Below are 20,278 nucleotides of genomic sequence, written 5' to 3'. Positions count from 1 at the left end.
TATATGATGAGAACAACTACACTTTAATCCACTTGGTAGTATATGGTGAGAAAAACTAGACTGTAGTCTACTTGGTAGTAAGTATATGGTGAGAAAAACTAGACTGTAGTCTACTTGGTAGTAAGTATATGGTGAGAAAAACTAGACTGTACTCCACTTGGTAGTAAGTATATGGTGAGAAAAACTAGACTGTAGTCTACTTGGTAGTAAGTATATGATTAGAACAACTACACTTTAATCCACTTGGTAGTATATGGTTAGAACAACTAGAATGTAGTCTACGTGGCTGTCTACGGACAGGACAACGAGAATGTAGTGTACATTACTGTATACGGACAGAAAAATGTGAGTTTAGTATAAATGGTTGTATACGCACAGGACAACTAGACTGTACTTTTCGTGGTTGTATACGGACAGGACTACTAAACTGTAGTGTACATGGGAGTATATGGTTACGAAAACTAGACTGTAGTCTACGTGGTACAATTTGTTTGGAAAAACAGACTCTAGTCTGCATGGCTGTATACGGACAGGACAACTAGACTGTACTCTACATAGCTGTACACTGACAGAACAACGAGACTGTAGTGTACATGAAAGTATATAGTTAGGACAACTAGACTGTAGTCTACATGGCTGTATACGGACAGGACAACTAGACTGTACTCTACATAGCTGTACACTGACAAAACAACTAGACTGTAGTGTACATGAAAGTATATAGTTAGGACAACTAGACTGTAGTCTACATGGTATTACATGGTTCCGACAACTAAAATTTACTCTACATGACTGTATACTGACAGGATAACCAAACTACTCTACGTGGCTGTATATGGACAGGAAACATAGACTGTGGTTTACGTGGCTGTATACGGACAGGACAAATATGCTGTAGTCTACATGGTGGTAAGGATATGGTTAGGGCAATTAGACTGTAGTCTACGCGAATGTATACGGACAGGAAAATAGACTGTACTCTACACGGTAGTAAATATATGGTTAGGACAAATAGACTATAGTGTACATGGGAGTAGATGGTTAGGACAACTAGACTGTAGTGTACATGGCTGTATACGGACAGGACAACTAGACAAGTCTACGTGGCTGTATATGGACAGGACAATTAGACTCTAGTATATGTAGCTGAATACGGACAGGGCAGCTATAATAGTAGTTTAAATGGTAATATATGGTTAGAACAACTAGACTGTAGTGTACATGGCTGTATACGGACAGGACAAATAGACTGTACTCTACGTGGTTGTATAAGGACAGGACAACTAGAAGGTAGTGTTCATGGGAGTATATGGTTAGGACAACTAGACTGTAGTATACATGACTGTATACGGGCAGAACAACTAGACAAGTCTACGTGGCTGTATACGGACAGGACAAATAGACTCTAGTATATGTAGCTGAATACGGACAGGGCAGCTATAATATAGTTTAAATGGTAATATATTGTTAGGACAACTACACTGTAATCCACTTGTTAGTATATGGTTAGGTCAACTAGAATGTAGTCTGAATGGCTGTATACGGACAGGACAACGAGACTGTAGTGTATATGGTTATGACAACTATACTGTACGGACAGGACAACTAAACTAGTCTACGTGGCTGTATACGGACAGGATAAATATACTGTAGCCTACGTGGCTGTATACGGACAGGACAATTAGACTGTAGTCTATATGGTATTGTATGGTTAGGATAACTAGACTGTTGTCTACATTATGGTATTGTATGGTTAGGATAACTAGACTGTTGTCTACATGACTGTATATGTGTGTTTAGAGTTAGTCACTGTAGACTAGAATAACGACACATTATTTTAAAGCATATAGACAATTGAGACACTTGTTAGTCACTGTAGAGTAGGATAACGACACAGTAATATAAAGCATGTTGACAACTGAGACACATGGACCGAGTTTTGTGTGTTTAGAGTTAGTAACTGTAGAGTAGAATAACGACACAGTAATATAAAGCATGTTGACAACTGAGACACAAAGACCGAGCTTTGTGTGTTTAGAGTTAGTCACTGTAGAGTAGGATAACGACACAGTAATATAAAGCATGTTGACAACTGAGACACTTGGACCGAGTTTTGTGTGTTTAGAGTTAGTAACTGTAGAGTAGAATAACGACACAGTAATATAAAGCATGTTGACAACTGAGACACATAGACCGAGCTTTGTGTGTTTAGAGTTAGTCACTGTAGAGTAGAATAACGACACAGTAAGATTAAGCATGTTGACAACTGAGACACTTGGACCGAGTTTTGTGTGTTTAGAGTTAGTAACTGTAGAGTAGAATATCGACAGATTAGTTTAAGGCATTCGTTTAATTCAGACTTTTTTATGTAGTGTTGTGTGTGTTTGTGGGTTCATCGTTATAAAGTACAGTATTGAAACATTGGTTCGAAGCCTGTAGCCGACTAAGATACTTGGATCTAACTAAGTGTTTAGAGCCTTGAAAGTTTCTGTGTGTCACAAGCGGACGAGATTATAGCCTATCGCAGGTTAAACCCCAGCTATTTACAGGTAACCAGTTATCAGCAAGGCATATTGAAGACAATTTTGGCGAAAGTCTCTTGCTGAAGGATACAGCGAGTAGGCACAGGTGAGCTTCTAACCAGCGACTTTTGGATTACAAGTTGAAAGCCTATAAGGAGCTAATATTTTTCGATTACAAATTTAAAACCTAAAAGGAGCTTATATTTTTGAATTACAAGTTGAAAGCCCATAAGGAGCTAATATTTTTGAATTACAAGTTGAAAGCCTATAAGGAGCTAATATTTTTCGATTACAAACTTAAAACCTAAAAGGAGCTTATATTTTTGAATTACAAGTTGAAAGCCCATAAGGAGCTACTATTTTTGGATTACAAGTTGAAAGCCTATAAGAAGCTAATATTTTTCGATTACAAGTTTAAAGCCTAAAAGGAGCTTATATTTTTGAATTACAAGTTGAAAGCCCATAAGGAGCTACTATTTTTGGATTACAAGTTGAAAGCTTATAAGAAGCTAATATATTTTTTGTCTTTGCTTTCAGAATTTTTCCAAAATCTACACAAGGTCTATATGTCAACTTATGGACTGATACACTAGAAAGAAGACAGCTATTCAGCAGGATCTACCGCCAACTCTTGGGTATCTCCTTTCAGATCGAATAGAGAGATTTGACCGTTGCTCTCATAGAGCACCTATGGTCCAAAAATGCGGAGCGTATTTTTGCGACAATGGGTCGCGAAATAGGGAGCTAGTAAAACTTAATTGTCTATGTGCCGGAAAACAATGTAATGCTGACCAGTGGGAACCAGTGTAATACTGACCAGCGGGTGCAGTGTAATATTCACCAGCGGGAAAACAATGTAATATTGACCAGCGGGGAACGGTGTAATACTGACCAGCGGTTTACAGAGTAATACTATCCAGCGGTTAACAGAGTAATACTGACCAGCGGTTGTTTAGATTTAACACTCTTATGTTCACAGTGTCTTTTCGCTATCTGTCAACAGACTTCTTTTCCCCATTATAAAATTTTCCACGCATTTCCTTTAACACTTTTAAAATCCAAAGGCTGTGGAATAAAAGTTTGAAAAAACAAACAAAACTCTTGGGCAATCTTCATGAGAATTACTTAATATCTCTGGCATGTTTTAAAACGTTATTAGTCCATTGATAATACCTGACATCGTAAATTGTTACAAGTACACTGAATATGAAGTTATTTCCATTCTAAAGGCGTTAAGCTGTATTTTCGGGAAAAATTGATGTAGAACGGACTTCATTTTGCAAGGGTTTCTTTTATTTATTTATTTTTTTATCAATATCAAATAGTTTTACAGATATAAGAATTAAGCAGAAATAAAGAAAGTATTATTTCCACTTTATTAAAAAATAACACGTAGGTATTACTCTTCTCAAAACATTATTATTTTTATTAACAATTACACACTGGAAAATTACAGTTTCACGTCACGGCTAATTTTAAATGAGGGCACGAGTATTTCTGGATATCAACTAACACGAAAGCTAACATTAACTTTAACAGTTGGATCAACTTTTAAGGAAGTTATCTGTGTTTACATTACTGTAATTATCTACACGAAGTATAGCAGGACTTTATTATCAAACAACAATGGAAGAAATCCACTTCCTCTTGCATTGACGTCAATAATGACGTCAAAGTGGACCTCGAAACGTGAGGCTCATGAATAACGCAGCACGAGCTTGAACCAGTTACAAAATGTCTTTTGAAGTTATGCATAGGCCAGTTAGTTCCCGTCCCCCATCTTTTAAAGAAAATAAAAATTGTTATATAATTAAAAGATATGGCCACAAAATATATAAATCTTACTTGTTTAATGCAAGCTTGAAACGTTTATTGTCAGTTTCAAAATTTATCATATAATTGTTTGTTTGTAGTTAAGCACAAAGCTACACAATGGGTTATCTGTGCTCTGACCATCACGGGTATCGAAACCCGGTTTTTAGCGTTACAAGTCCGCAGACATACCGCTGTGCCACTGGCGGGCTTGTCATATAATAGCCTGGTGTACTAATGTTGTGTATAGGAAAACAGGCGAGATGTGTTTTCCAGAAAACATTAACCTTAACTGATTTTATAAAAAAAAACTGTTACGGATAAAAGACGCCACAGATAACAGCTGTAACAGAGAAGCCGGCAAACAGTACTTTTCATTCTTAAGTTTCTTTCGTAAAGTCAAATATGTAAAGTACACTGTAGATAACATTTCGATCACGTGTTATAACAAGAAGAACATGTTGTGGAAAGTTATATTTGACCGTGTGTTTCTCATTAGCTCCCTATACACAGCTCTAAATTGTTTTTTTTTTTTTATTAACCCGTAATAAAGAGCACCGATTTCACCTACCTCGATCTCTGAGCGGTCACCAAAGTCATTACTGGTCATTTCTTCATCCCATGACAGTGAGGATAAGCTAGAGCACGTGCTGCATGTGGATAGTCTACGTTTTGCCGACATGTATCTGGCTATGTCGTCGAGCGAAGGATCAACAAGAACTTCGTTGCTCTGGCAACTGTAATCACTGATGGTGATTAGGGGCGTACTCTGTAAGGCATTCTCGTTACACTCCTCGCTCTCCACATCCCTAGTTTTCCAACAGCCCCACTTTCCTCTTAGTGACCATTGGTCATGTGCATCCAAGTAACACTCTCCTCTGTTGAGAGGATCAATGAGATGTTCGTCCAGTTTAAAAGGTCGGTGCCCAGATTTCGATTCAATTTTTTCTATCGTTGTATTCTTAGAGGTAGTGGTCGTGGGGTGGGAGAGATCACGTGACTTCCGGCGGTTGTTGTATTTGCTACTTGAAGTTTTCTTGCAGTATGCAGACTCTTTGTCTTTTCTGCAAGGATTATTTGGGTTCTTATGGACATGACAAAGTTCAATTTTTTGCTCGTGCATCTTGCCCACTTTCTCTGTAGGGTTCAATAAGAGCCTCACAGCTAACATTATATTTATATCCCTCTACTTACTCCCTTGTCAACAGTCAGGTTACCTTAGTCTTGTATGTTAAAATGAAGCTAGCTGATGCACGATCATTGCAACATGTGAAATTAAAACTATACTGGTGTCACGTGATAAAACATTGCACCAAGATTATGCCATGAATAGCGGCGTACATTCAAGCTGAAGATAAAAGTCAAAGCGGATCTTTAATTAACCAATAGCTCAGCAGCAACATAAAGTTGGTCTTGGAACACAAGACAAGAAGTTGACTTAAAATCGACATCAGTTATTGACGAAAGTTGACGTGCAAACAAACGTTCAATTTAGGCTGAAATAGAACACAAAGACTGAAGTTTCATTATCGGATTGACAGCAAACTTAATTAAGTCACAAATCATAAGTGTACCTTGTAGTGTAGTGAGCTGCAAAGCTTCGTAGTTAACTTTCATCAGCATTTACTTCACAAACAATAGTTCACGTTTAGCTTTCAACAAAACAATGCACAAAATGACGCTGAATATCCACAACCATGACCAAACGTCTGATTCCCAACATCACGACAAAAAAATTCACATTTAACGTACCATAGTATAAGACATAACTAATGTTTAAAATGGAATAACACACGAAGGTTCAGTTATATTTGCAGTATGACATTTAAGTAGACGTATAGACTGTAGCACAAAACAAAGGCTGCTTTTATAAGAAACGTAACACGGCTTAAAACTCCACCAAACTCGTAGTACAGCTCGGCGGTTAACGTTTCTTACCCTGCAATACAACAGGAGAGAAAAAAAAAGTTATCATGTGTGACTTAACATGTGACATCTAGTACACAGCACAAAAAGTTGATTAACACAAAATTTAGGTACATCTTATGAATTATTACTATATTATAAAGTTGAAGGGTAAAAACCTTTATATCAACAAAGATTACATCATCATGTATTGAAATCTCACGTAAAAATGTTGTCAATAAGACGGTTTAAATAACAAACAAAAAATTACCTTTTCTGAAGAAACTGGAAGAAACTAATACACAATAACAAGTTGAAGGATTTCAAAGTTCGTTTTTTCTTCTTTTTTATAAAATAAACTGACTCTTTTGAATCTCATTTAACTAATAAGAAAAATCTCGTCACGAGAGTAGTTTTTCTGGGCAAAGCGCAACCTTCTGAGAAGTTCTTAGAACTAATAACTTAATGGCTAAATCAAGCCCCTCTAGCGATCTCACCTAAATATTCCAGCTAAGCCTCTCGACTGTTTCACTAGAATCTAGATCATGCATATTACCATTGATCACAAAAGAAGTAATAGCTACTCTCTTTTTTCCTTTCAAACTTTTCACTAAGACTGGCATTAGCTGGTGGTACACGCTGTCGTTTATCTTGAAGACGTCACGCGATTGATAAAGACTACCAATTAACTAATTTCAACAGGCAAGTGATTATAAATGCGCATGGTGTCATCTACTGGTTAGCAAACGAACTAATATTTTTGAAGTTTAATTTCCTCGAGATATATCCAAAAAACATTTCATTAATGCATGAAAACCAAGCTGGATTTTGAAACAAGAGCTCTTTAGAACTAATCATTTTGACAAACTACTAATGATATTTACTCTAGTGAATGTAACTAATCAAAACAAAAACCGTGCACTTAGAGTGAGCGTATGCAATAGGTATCACAAAGTGTCTTTGTATGTTGCTAAGCACAAATGATTTTCTTTGTTGTGCCTACCACGGGTATCGAAACCCGATGTTTAGCCGGAAAGTGTCACAAATTTCTGTTTCACAATAAAAATATAATATTCAAAGATTTGTTTGTTGTTAAACGTAAAGTTGCACAGTGGATTATTTATGCTGTCGCCACCACGGGTATCGAAACCCAGTTTCTAGCATTGTAAGCACACCAACTTTCCAATGAGGTGGGGGAGGTGTCTTCAAATATGCAGTAGAGAAGTTATCACTTAAGTGTTAGATATTTCCGATTTTAATTGTTGGAAAAATACATAACTGTGATTATTTGTATTAATTATTTGTTGCCCCCCAGGGGTATAGCGGAATGTCTGCGGAGTTACAACGCTAGAAACTGAGTTTCGATACGCGTGGTGGACAGAGCACAGATAGCCCACTGTGTAGCTTTGTGCTTAATTATAAACAAACTTTTTTGTTTTATATTTGCGTATTTAGAGTAAATTTGTGTTTAATTGAATGGCTTGGATTTACGTTTTTTGTAAGGTACGTTATTCAATCATTGTTTAAACAGTAGATATTCCCATATATAAATCGTTGTAACAATACAGTACTGCGCATGCCAAAGTAAGTGTCAATATAAGAGCCTTATTTTAAGTGTTGTACATCTGACAAAGTGTGTTTGTATCTTTTCAGATTTTGCGGTTACTTCATACAAGTAAATTGGTTTGTTTTATGTTAGTTAAAGTCATTTGTAACTTAGGCTTAGAGCAATTTACGGCAGTGTACAGGTGTTCAACTTTGTATAAACGTTAAAAGAGGAAAAAAGGTAATTTATTATCGTTTTACGTCTACTTGACGTTAAATTATGTATATATAAAAAAGAAAAAATTCGCCACCGAAAGAGCCGCGCTACTACACAATACTTTAATTATTTCTGGATTTTGCAGCTAGGTTGTGTAACACAAATTTAAGGCCAAAGCTTTAGCCAAGTTTAAGTAGATCCAGAAATACAAGTATAGGTTGGTAAATACAGAACGGACACTTAGCAAAACGTCAGAAACACAATATATTACGAGAAGCGAAAAGTAGGAACCGTCCAAAAAATTCTTTCAACGCTTTCATACGAGTTATAATATTTCTGTGAAAGACAAAACAATACAATGGTGTTATATTCCGATGGTTACACAGGCCTGCGAATTTAAAGTTCATAACAGTTGTTTTGGTTTTAATAACGGACTTTCCATAATTCAGCTATGCAGATTTCGAAAATAATATTAATTTTTTTTCTATCAAGTAAGGATTTTTTACAAATCTGAAAGAGAAAAAAAACTCTTACTTAGATCAAATTATTATTTTATTTACCACAATGAACATTTTTTATTATTATGTTTGTTAACAAAAATACAAACTGAAGAAAAAAGAAAGAACATTGATGTCAAACAAATATGCATCCTCATTCATCCTGATTTTTGTTTGTGAAATCTACGTCTTTTAGTCTCAAAACTACGTGTTGTGGTCTTTCTTTTATGTATTGCGATACATCCGTACGAGATGGAGAAAAATGGATATCATTTTTGGATTCAGAGTACAGGAATTATTATAGAACATTTAAAAATTTCAAGACAATAAAACCATCGCAGACCTGTGTTACGTAACTTTCAAACTACAACTACGTGAAAATACAAAATTTGTATCCTACCTTTAACTAAAGGCGAAGTAACTCACACTAATATGAAACACGTGATGTTGTGCTGTTTGTATCCACTACGTACCCCAATATCATGATCACGTCATAAGCCGGCTTTATAAATCATAAAAATTAACTACATCAGTTGATAGCTATTAGATTTTTAAAAAAGTAGGTTAAAACGATATTACAATCCTGACAAGGTCGTTTAGTTGAAGTTGTTATAACAATTTCTTTCACGGTATTCTAACCCAATTTCTCAACCCACACAATATTTGGTTGACACTAGTAAAACGTATTAGATAATTTAGCTTTTTTGTTGGGAAGTTGTTTTTTAATTCATCAGTCCAGTTTTAATCTCATGAAAGTATAAGTATATTAGACAGCTGGAAACTCTAAATAAGGTTTTCCGTTTGATTTAGTATTTTGCTCTAAACAAATATCAGCTAAATTGACCTATTATTTTCAGATATCCAAATCTAATATATTCTGGTGAGATTTATATTTAAAACCAGTTATTTTTCGTGTCAACTGAAACTTAGGACTCAATGTGTACGAAATATTATATTAGTCTCTTTCTCGTGTGTATAGCTCCACCCACCTACCCCCAGTGGCACAGTGGTATGTCTGCGGACTTACAACACTAGAATCCGGGTTTAGATACCCGTGGTGGGCAGAGCATAGATAGCCCATTGTGTAGCTTTGTGCTTAATTGAAAACAAACAGAAAACGCATGTATAAATAACTGAATAGTTGTAACTTTTGGCGTTACAAGATCGTGACAAAGTAATTTTTTTAAATTTGGTAATTTCAGTTTTGAATGAGTTATTTTTTTTCGTGATGTCTGCCAAAACTAAGAACGTTCTTTTAATCTTAGCTAACCTATAGTTTGGTTCGTTATTTCTTCTCAGTGCAAAGCTATGAAGTTGGCTATCTGCACTATCTCCGCCGCAAGGAATCGAATCTCGGATTTTAACGTTGTAAGTCTACCGCTGACCCACCGAGGAGGGAAACTAGCCTATAGATGTTTGCTAATTCTCAAAAGTTCCAATTTCAGCCGGCGGGAGGTATTAGCATTATTATTATTATCTGTTGCTAGTAAAGACTTTTTCTTCCAAAGAAGGTTTTTCGACATAGATTAACCCAAACTCTATCTGTTGACTCGAAATCTAGTAAAAAATCACTTACTATACTATATTTCTTGTTACGTTTCTGATTATCTCCCTTTGTCAGGCTTCTCCTGAGAGCTATGTGTATTCCAAAACAAAAAACGCGTGTGGAACCAACAATACTGATTAAGGATTTGAGGAACACTTTAGAGTATCAACAATGTCCAGACTGTTGAAATAACCAACAATGTGCTAGGAGAGCAACAGCTGAACACAGGTTTTTATTTGTATTTTCACATATATATTTATTTAAAGTATAAGAATGTATTACCCTTTCAATAGTAATCCCAACCATCAGCTAACCCTTACATTTTCCCAAAGTCGCATTTACAGTTTCTTCCAAACAGAGTGGTGGATATGTCTATAAATAATTTATTTTTTCAATAGACCACTTGAGGGCGCTGACAAGAACAAGAGTGATTCTTTAGGAGTGATGTGTCTTTGTACATTTTGCTAAATTTACTTTAAAAAAGAAAGAAAGAAAGAGAGATCATCCTTTTATTCTAGAGAAAATAAGGACGTGACCATACCTTGAAAACTCCTGTTACCCATGCACACACAAATATAAACAGTTCAGTGTTCTGCAAACCGTCCAACGGTTTAGGCTGCTTTAAGTCCTATGAAACTTTTCTTCAATTTCTCGTTTGTGCACAATGTGGCCTAGAGATTAAGACCTCGGGCTGCGGATTGAAGGTTCCGGCGTTCAAGACGTTATGCCACCGAACACAATTCGTAATTTCAGTTGTTGACGCATGATAAAAGTGAGAGACAACCAGTTCGTCTGATTCAAAAAGCCAGACACAGCTCCTGTGTGGCCAGTGCTGCTGGCTGACCGCCATACCTCTTGACAATGGTTCAAAATTCGGGACTACTATGCTTGAATCTTAGGGGTCTCTGACGTGACCGTCTATCCCACGTGCGTGAAAATTCTAACACTATTCTTCGCTTACCTTTTACTAATCAAAATCGTGTCGTTAGTTTTGATATTTAATAAATAACCAACTTTAAAATGACACTGTCTTCATTTTATTGGTACCTCAACACAACATGATAAAAAACTGTATGTTTTTAAGTTGTTTTTATTTTTGTCAAAATTGTTTTTAAACACTTTAATATAGTTTATTTGTTGCTAAGCGTAAAGCTACACAATGTGTTATCTGTGCTCTGTTCCACGCGAGGTTCGAACTCGGAATTTTAGTGCTGTAAGTCCACTGACCCACCAGGGAACAATGCTAACGTTTTAACTTATCATCATCAACACCTTGGTAAAACCGGTAAATATTGTTGTAAACTAAATTTTTAACATTTCAATTTTTTCATGATGTGGTGAAGTAAGATCTAAATATTTCACGAAAGTTAAGGGTTCGATTAAATCTAGAAGCTTGCCCTATGTACGAATAAGAGTACGATACAAACCTGACTGAGTAAGTTAGCGATTGAACATGCTACCACAATAGAATTAAGTACATCATTTACCAAGTTATTTTTTAGTTACTTTTCATCTATGCAAGCTTGCTTTGACCCCTAGGTATTGGTTTTAGAAATTGCTTAATCTAATCTAGATAACACTACTATAATGTTGCATCCGACGTGCTTATAAATAACCAAACTATGTTTTTCACGCGTGGATAGACCATAGTCATGTTGGTGTTAAGTGTATTGTGAGTGTACTAAGCCATTACTCACAAAAAAAGGAATAAACATTTTTTTTTTACACTTACATGACGACGACGTTTAGTTAAATATTACTTTTCACTTGGACAAAATACAATTTTACGTTTATTCTAAAATAAAATGTATGTATTTCGACATTACTTGGGTCTATTGTTCTGAACGATTTCGATTTCCCATCTTTTATTCCATTTTTTAAAACTGTACAGAAGATCAGAAGGATAAAAAACTGTATAAATCTCAAGTAGGAATACTATATATATATAATTTAAAATAAAATTCTTATTACATGCGAGTAACGAGCTCGTAAATCACCTTCGAATGTGGCTGCCATCTATCGATCAAACTGTAATTTTTATTAAACATATTTGCTTATGTCGGTTTCTCATCAAGGCACACGGTAGTGTGTCGTGCGGCCAAAACAACCTGCGGGATACACTGTGTGTTATTTAGTTTAGCGATTTTCAGCCTTTCCTAGCTCGGACTGTGGTAATCCCAACTATCACATATTTCCAGCAGATTGAAACTGTAATAGCCTTTGCTGGCCGAATTGACGTCGATTAAATGATACAGCTCGGACTGTGGTAATCCAAACTATCACATATTTTCAATGTTTATGTTCTATTGGAACCTTATTTCACATACCAAATTTTCTGGCAATCCATTAAGAAATACATGAGATATAAAACATCCAATTTTCATTGAATTTTTTCTTCGCACCAAAAATATGGAAACTGTATTTGATAGAATGTAACCTGTGGGGATTTTTTCAAATTTGGTACACAGATAGACCTTTAAAACCTAAAATGTAAGTGTCAAATATGGTCTAAGTATAATTCACATGTGGAAAGTTATTCAACAAAAATCGCTCCAATTTTACCAAAATGTTTGCACACGCCTATGCATAAAATCATGTGAGCTATCGGTCTAAAATTTTTACTACAGCTTCACCTAAGAGTAAAGATCGATAGATTTTAGTTCTTTTTTGTTTGGATTAAAGACGGCTAAATTAGAGCAGCAAAAGTACAGGATGAAACCACTTGCAGATACATAAGTATTAGTTAGGCCAAGCAAATAATAGTTTCTAGCTCAAGTTATCAAAATACTTATAGGGTGAACGGTTATTATTCACTGTCAAATTTTAAGTACAAATTTTCTAAATTTTATGAAATTCTCCTAATTAAAGAGCGTTTAGCGTCACATGATATTAGCTTAAGTAATTAGAGTAAATAATGATGCTTGATACTGCTGTACCGAGTGCATGCGGGTGATGACAATAAGCTGTTAATCTAGATTCCATGGCGTTACTGTAAAGAAAGTTATTAACACTGATTTAGAGTTACCACCACATATTTTAAAGGATCTGGTTAGTTCTATAAAGTATAGGTCTGTTCCGAATAATAGGATTGCGATCCTAAAGCTAATGTTAGTTACTATCGAGTGTCACTTTTTTATTTACTGTGGTTTCTTGGTGTATATTGACAAAAAGTCATGATATCTAATCCAAAACACCTTAGGTGTGAAAAAAGGGGGCGGCCTAAAAAGGACTGAGTGTATGACTTAAGGACATGAAGTCAAAATTGGCGGCCACACCGGTGATTACACTTATAGCATTGATGATAATTTTACAGCAAGTATTGATTCATTAGTTAGCTAGGCCGCGTATTTTGTTTTACTCACCATCATGCTCCAAGTTAAACAAAAAACGTCATCTTTGGACCAAGCTAAGTAGGATGATACGTTGAACCAAGGGGTGTGTCATAAAGAAGTTATTATCCGGCTCCACTCATCCTGGGCCACGCCCACAGCAAAGGTACGGTTGTCCAGCTAATAACTCCTCAGTGTTGTACCAATTTTTATTCCTAATATTTTTTATTTTGAGTTTTTCTTGAATTTTCTTGGAAAAGTTTGAGTTCATTCATCAAAAATATTAAATATTACATGTTTACCAGGGAAAATGGCAACCAAAGCACGCAGATCCTTAAAGTGGAGGGACATCTACAGATCCCTTGCTTTTCACATGATTAGTTCTATGCTGGATGTTCAAGAGTAGGATCATCAGGAAATCGCTTTATTTTGGCCCAGGAAGAAGGAAGAACCTCTAATGAGTCTATCAAGAAACACACAGAGTATCAACAAACACTGAGGCTGTAGTGAGGGATCAGTAAAAGTAATAAAGTAAAGTACTGTAGCATCATTTCTGTAATGTGGAATAAATTAGGTGTGAAATAAAGTAGATGTAAAGTAAATTATATATGAAATAAAGTAGTTGTATAGACACCCCCCCCCCCAATGACAGAATATACCATTCCAAGTTTTTACTTGTTGAAAAACAAATGTTTAAACAACTCTATTTATTCAAGTTGTAAAGTAAATTATGTGTGAAATAAAGTAGTTGTATAGACACACCCCAATGAAAGAATATACCATTCCAAGTTTTTACTTGTTGAAAAACAAATGTTTAAACAACTCTATTTATTCAAGTTGTAAAGTAAATTATATATGAAATAAAGTAGTTGTATAGACACCCCAAGTTTTTACTTGTTGAAAAACAAATGTTTAAACAACTCTATTTATTCAAGTTGTAAAGTAAATTATATGTGAAATAAATTATGCATATAAATACAAATTCTTGATTTGATTTATTAGTTTAAGCCCTACATTCAATCCTTATGCTCCGGACGTTGGACCCGTGCCTCAGTTTGTGTTTTATAAAAGCGTGAAATTTGAATGAAAGACGCACGTTAAAGTGGTTAAAAGTTCTTCATAGAGACGTCTCAATAGTAAGTCGATAGACGGCAGCACATTACAATCGTGACTTATTTATGAAATCTTGTATATATTATGTTTTAGTGGTTTTTGAGCTATGAGAAAACAGACGTCTGCCAACTTATTAAATGTATTATTAATAATTTCTTATGATAGCAAGCTACCTATACAGATCAGAACTAAACAGTGACTCTTTTAGGAATAAAACTAATTTAATATATCGTTCATACTGGGAGTATGCAAGATCAAAAGATGAAACATGTAATGTTCACAATGCGTTAACATTTTCGGTCGAAAAATATTCAGTTTTGAGAAATAACTTCTGTCGTCTCGTCAATAACTGTAATAAAAGCACTTGGTGATCAGTGATCTCCAATCATTACCCCCCTCGATGTGGATTCCTGTACATGGTGAGGGTGTTCCCAGGGAATGTTCTGTCTGTATAGTTTACTTCCTTTTAGGATCCAAACATCCACCCACGTGTTTGCGTGCGTGAGAACCCGTGATGGGAGGAGAGGAATCTGGTCTCTGAATGTTGTCGAATGTACTACAACATACTATTTTGGCCTTGAATTCCCGTAGATGGGTGACCCCGCCAGGGTCAATCGGTTGGTCCTGTGGGGCTAGAGTCAACCGAGGGCCAATATCGGATGTCCTCAACGTCTGTTATAGACATTATATTTGGTATTGATGTTAGAGTATAGTGCCCACGAAACCTTGACGTGGTTACATATCCTTGTTTGACAGTTTAGAGCATCCTCTTATAGGACCCCATGATGGGTGTTGTCAGTGGGTACTGAATCACTTTTTTTTTCTTATGGATAATGAAAAATATAAAACAAAACAAAACACAAAAATATTGGAAAACGACCAGGTTTGGAAGACTCTGGTCAACAATCACACTATCCTAGCATTTCTGTAGCTCCCTTTCTGGTTTTACATTCGTTGCCAGAAGAATCTCTAATACAGATGTTTCCCTTTCTCATCTAGAAGGGATTAGAGGTACTTGTATGTCAAGAAGTTACATTCTGAGAACATCTTGGTCGAAACACATAGCGACCTCCTCCTGAAATCGAAGACCATTGAGGATATTCCTATTGAAGTTATTCCCTATGCTACTTTGAATTCCACAAAAGGAGTGATCGTTTAAAGTGATTTAATTAAAACCCTGATTCGAAGATTCTTGCTGGTTTCTCTAGCCAAGGTGTTTTGGCTGTTCATTGTTTTTCCATTCGAAAAGATGGAATAATGCAGCCTACTAATGTTCTTATTTTGACGTTTTCCTCACTACCTCCACCTCTCACTGTTAAGGTAGGTTAGTTGAACTGTAAGGTATGTCCCTATATTCCAAATACTCTCCAATGTTTCCAATGCCAGCAGCTTGGCCACTTGAAGACACATTGTTGTGGTACTTTGACGTGTGCTCATTGTGGTGATGAAGGCTACGATAGCTATGAGTATCAAACTGCTTATATGTGTTAACAGTAACTGTTTTTACTCCTCCTACTTTGATTCAGGCCCTAAATAGACGGAGGAGACAGCCATTCAGCAGATGAAGTCTGTTAACAACATTTTTTTACCCTGAGGCACAGAAGTTGTTGTCCCCTCTTCTAACTGAGAAATATACTGCTGGATTCTGTTCCACTGCCAAGTGGGGTGCAGAAATATCTTTTCATTCCTCCACCAGAGTCTTTCTCTAACCATGCGAAAGGTATTCTGCCCTCCATGGTTAAACGAGTAGATAGGGCAACTTCTACTCCTATTTCTGTCCCTACTGCTGAATCCAATAAATCCTCCACTGATCCCGAGATGCAGTACCATAATTTGGTCACACATTCACTCATTGTATTATCGTTCATATAACAGGGACCTGCTCCATTGACCTAGCGCAGTATCTGTTGAGGTCAATAGCAAAGGCATCGCTAGGTACTTAATAGATTCAGGGCTCTGGCCCATAGGCGCGGGAATTTTCAGCGTTTCAATATGATATTGATCATGGTTTTATATTCTGAATTTTCAAGACACCAAATGGAGATTCGAGGTACTATCAAACTGAGTGGAGGCACGAGCTCCGTATTCCAGTGCCTAGCGACGCCTCTGGTCAATAGACCTCTTTCTAATAATAACAAAAAGATGCTGTGATCGAAAACAGAAACAAAAAAGACCTTCCACTTGGTTCTCCTACTCCTTCTAAATAAAAATGTATACTTTGATAAGCGGAACTGTTGAGGTTTCCATTCTAATTTAGATGACACTGAGGCCTTGAATGACTCTTGGTGTTCTGTATGTTTCTCCTTATAGGAGACGTTCATAAGACCTGCCAATGCTGTCGTCTTTTGGTGATTTTCCTTGTTCAGAAAAGACAGGATTAGTAGTGGACATGTGGGTATGAAATTGCTGGTTGGCCTGCATGCACCCTCCATGTTTGTAACACTTATTATGCCACTGGCAGCTGTTTCCATCCATGTTTCCATTGGTCATACCATCACAATTTATTTTCTTTACCTGTCACTGAGATATGGTTATGGTGAAGAGGACATTGAAAATCTTATTGAACAGCTGCTATTACCTTTCTTTATCTAGGAAGACTCTAATGGACACAATCAACACTGGGTTGGTGCTGATATTGATGGAAGGGATTATTCTGTGGAACATTTGCTCTCAGATAACAACCTTTTCTCTTCAATACTGATCCTTATAGACATTGTTATGCCCCTAGTCATTCTTTTACTGGTCAATCTATTTGTTCTTCTTCCCTTCTTCCTTCTTTTTCTTGGATGGCAGTTAATGACTCATGGGGTAGTGACCATTTTTCCATCATTCTGAGGAAGACTAGCAGCAGGCGATGTCATCTGGCTCGTGTGCCATGGTGGAAGCTTGAGCAGGATGACTGACTCTCCTTCACCACTCTCTTAGAATCTGATCCTGCTGTCATTAATCTCACTACTATTAACAATTGTATGAAGGCAGTAACTGATTGTATTGTCGAGGCAGTTTCTATACAATCTCTAAAATCTCTACACGTTTGCCTGTGGTATCCTGATTTATGGTGAACTCCTAACTGCCAAGAGGCATGAAAATCTCAAAAACGGGCCTGGGATATCTTTCACAGATATCTCACTCTTCCCAATTGCATGGCCTTTCATTGGGCTCGTACCCATACCTGGCAGGTCACACATCAAATCTAGTAGGTTTCTCTTCAACCACCAGTTACAAGGTCGATTTAAAAAATTAGTGGAAAGTATACCTCCCATCCTCTTTTGATCTTACACTCCAATGGCCAAGAGGTTGCTGATTTGCAAGTTATTAACAACCCACTTGAAAAGTGTTTTTCTCACCATTCTAGCACTTTTCCTTCTTCACCTACCTTCTAGGCCATCAAGTTATAAGCCTAAAGACCACCACAATATTTTTAAGATGATAGTCAGTGTGATTATAATCGACAATTTACGCTTTTGAAACTAAAAATTGCTCTTTATTAGTCTGGCAGTATATTGTTTGTACTAGATTATATTCATTATTAGATTCTATGCCATCTTTCTTCTGCCTCTCTTGCTCTTCTTCTAATTGTTTTTAACTAGATTTAGCAGAAGGGGAATTTTTCAGATGCTTAGTGTAGGGTTATTGTCATCCATTTCTCTAAACCTAGAAATGACCCCAAGAATGCTTCTAACAATAGCCCATATGCCTTGACTGGCTACCTCTGTAAGGTTTTGGAATGGTTGGTTAATGCTCGTCTTGTTTGGTTCCTGAAATGAAACAACCTCCATTCGCCTACCGAAACAGTGCTCCACTGTGGACCACATGATTCGACTTCAAACATTGATCAGAGAAGCATTCCTCAAGAGGAATTATCTTTTATCGATATTTTGTATATAGAGAAGGACTACTACACTACATAGCGGCTTGAAATATTACAGGACCTTCATTCCTATGTGTTAGGTGGTCATTTACCCTTTTTTATTGGAAATTAGTTTAAATGGCAGGTCATTCCAAGTCCGTGTGGTTTCAACATTGTCCTGATCTTTCACATAGGAGCTTGGAGCCCCTAAGGGCTGTGTCTCGAGCGTCAAACATTTCAGTATTAAAATCAATGCTATCACTGAAAAGTTACCTCTTACAGTTGCAAACTATCTCTATATCGATGACTTTCAATTTCTTGCCAGTCACCATATATATATATATATATATATATATGAGATGTATTGAGTGGTAGCTTGAGACTGCCCTCATATGCTTGTCGTGGTGGACCACAGCAAATGATTTAAGCTTATCACCATCTAACAACATTTGTATGCATTTTTGCTACCAGTGAGGATTGCACATGATCTAGCACATCACCTGAGTAGTTCTGTTATTGTTATGGTGGCTGAGGCAAAGTCTTTAGAACTTATCTTCAACCATAAGCTGGCAATTATTCTATACATTAAGCAGCTTCGTGTCAAGTGTAAAAGGGCAGTGAACATCCTCTCTTCCACATCTTGGGAATAGGATAGATATTCCATGCTGAAGATCTGTCATATCCTCATGTGATCAAAGCTGGACTATGGATCTGTGGTCTATGATTAACTCAGAGACTCTGCCTTGAAGGTGTTGGATCCTGTACTTCATCAGGGGGCTTCAGCTTCATTCCAGAATTTATAGACTGAGTCCTACGAACCTCCACTTTACCTCAGATATTTGCAATTTTCGTTACAATATGCTGCAATGCTCCGATTTTTACTGCGACATCCCACCTGGCAGTGTGTTTTTATGTCCCGATGGACTGTCCTTTTTTGGAAATAAGTGGGCTGTCATTCCTTTGTATCCAAACATGGTTGACTGAATTAGTTTTGGGGTGATATTTCTGGTTCTGATGATCAACCGATCCCAACATGGTTTATCACCATCCCCACTTGTGATCTTTTTTATTTTTTTTTAGAATAATCTAAAGAGATCGGTGACTCCTGATTGGAAGTGCCGTCTTTTGAACCATTTTTCCATTTCTGTTTTTAGAAGTGGTTGGAAATCTGGTGACTCTGTGGACTTTGCCATGGTTTGCTGTGGCTTGGTAGTTGCTCACAGGATCCATTCTACAGAGTTTGTGTCCACTGCCGAATTGTATGCTATTTCACTTGCCTTGGATCGTGTTGAAGCTAAGCAGTACACTAACTATACTTTCTATTCTGACTTGCTTTGGGCTTAACGTGAGTTCTCACCCAGTTCTTTTGGATATACAGAAACGGCTGGACCACTCTCTTTATCATCCATTGCCATTCGATTTTTCTGGGTTCCCGGCCATGTTGGTATTCGTGGCAACAAGCCAGCAGATGCCACAGCTAAATCCGTCTGTTCTGGCGTTGTCACAGCTTTGTCTGTCTCTTATGTAGACTTCAGACCTATAATCAAGTCACAGCTTTAAGCCTGTTGGTAGTCGATTTGGAGTGAGCAGCTTCATAACAAGATTTTCTAGACAAGGCCTGTTGTTTGGTTTACATAACGATCAGAGAGAAAAATAAGTCTTGTTTAGGCTATGCATTGGCCACAGTTTCATAACTCATAGACTTCTTTTAGTAGGGATTGATCCGCCAATGTGTGGCCTTTGTGACACCCAAGTAAAAATTACCCACACTTCACTTCTGTATCGTCACTACAACTGTCAGCAATGACACTGTTTTCGACACATCTGGACAGTGTCATTGGCGATAGTGACACTTTTCCTATTGATCTAATTTTTAGCATCTTACGACTATTGGCTTTTTTTTTAAATTCTATTTAATTTTTTACCCTTCTTTCCAGCCCGG

At 36.7% G+C, this 20,278-nt stretch overlaps 1 protein-coding gene and 1 long non-coding RNA gene across 3 annotated transcripts in view; one reads left to right on the top strand and one right to left on the bottom strand.

Moving 5' to 3' along the window:
- LOC111088758 overlaps positions 1-3,350 on the top strand; it is a 31,992-nt gene extending 28,642 nt beyond the window's left edge. Inside the window, exon 4 of the long non-coding RNA XR_002613180.1 lies at positions 3,060-3,350. This is a non-coding gene — a long non-coding RNA (uncharacterized LOC111088758). The remainder of the gene's footprint in view (positions 1-3,059) is intronic.
- LOC106471040 overlaps positions 1-6,935 on the bottom strand; it is a 25,685-nt gene extending 18,750 nt beyond the window's left edge. Inside the window, exons 1-3 of one of the 2 annotated variants that reach the window (XM_022399665.1) lie at positions 6,511-6,935; positions 4,906-6,273; positions 4,183-4,302 (exon numbers count right to left, since the gene is read on the bottom strand). In XM_022399665.1, coding sequence (XP_022255373.1) covers positions 4,285-4,302; positions 4,906-5,505 — 618 coding nt within the window. In that variant the 5' untranslated portion in view covers positions 5,506-6,273; positions 6,511-6,935 and the 3' untranslated portion in view covers positions 4,183-4,284. Of the gene's footprint in view, positions 1-4,182; positions 4,303-4,905; positions 6,274-6,510 lie in introns of those variants that run through there. The other variant, XM_022399666.1, reaches the window with a different exon arrangement.
- Positions 6,936-20,278: the final 13,343 nt, after the last annotated feature.

The sequence above is a fragment of the Limulus polyphemus genome, unplaced genomic scaffold, assembly GCF_000517525.1.
Source record: "Limulus polyphemus unplaced genomic scaffold, Limulus_polyphemus-2.1.2 Scaffold4366, whole genome shotgun sequence".
In the NCBI taxonomy this organism is placed as follows: Eukaryota; Metazoa; Arthropoda; class Merostomata; order Xiphosura; family Limulidae; genus Limulus; species Limulus polyphemus.
This window is presented reverse-complemented; position numbering and strand designations above follow the sequence as displayed.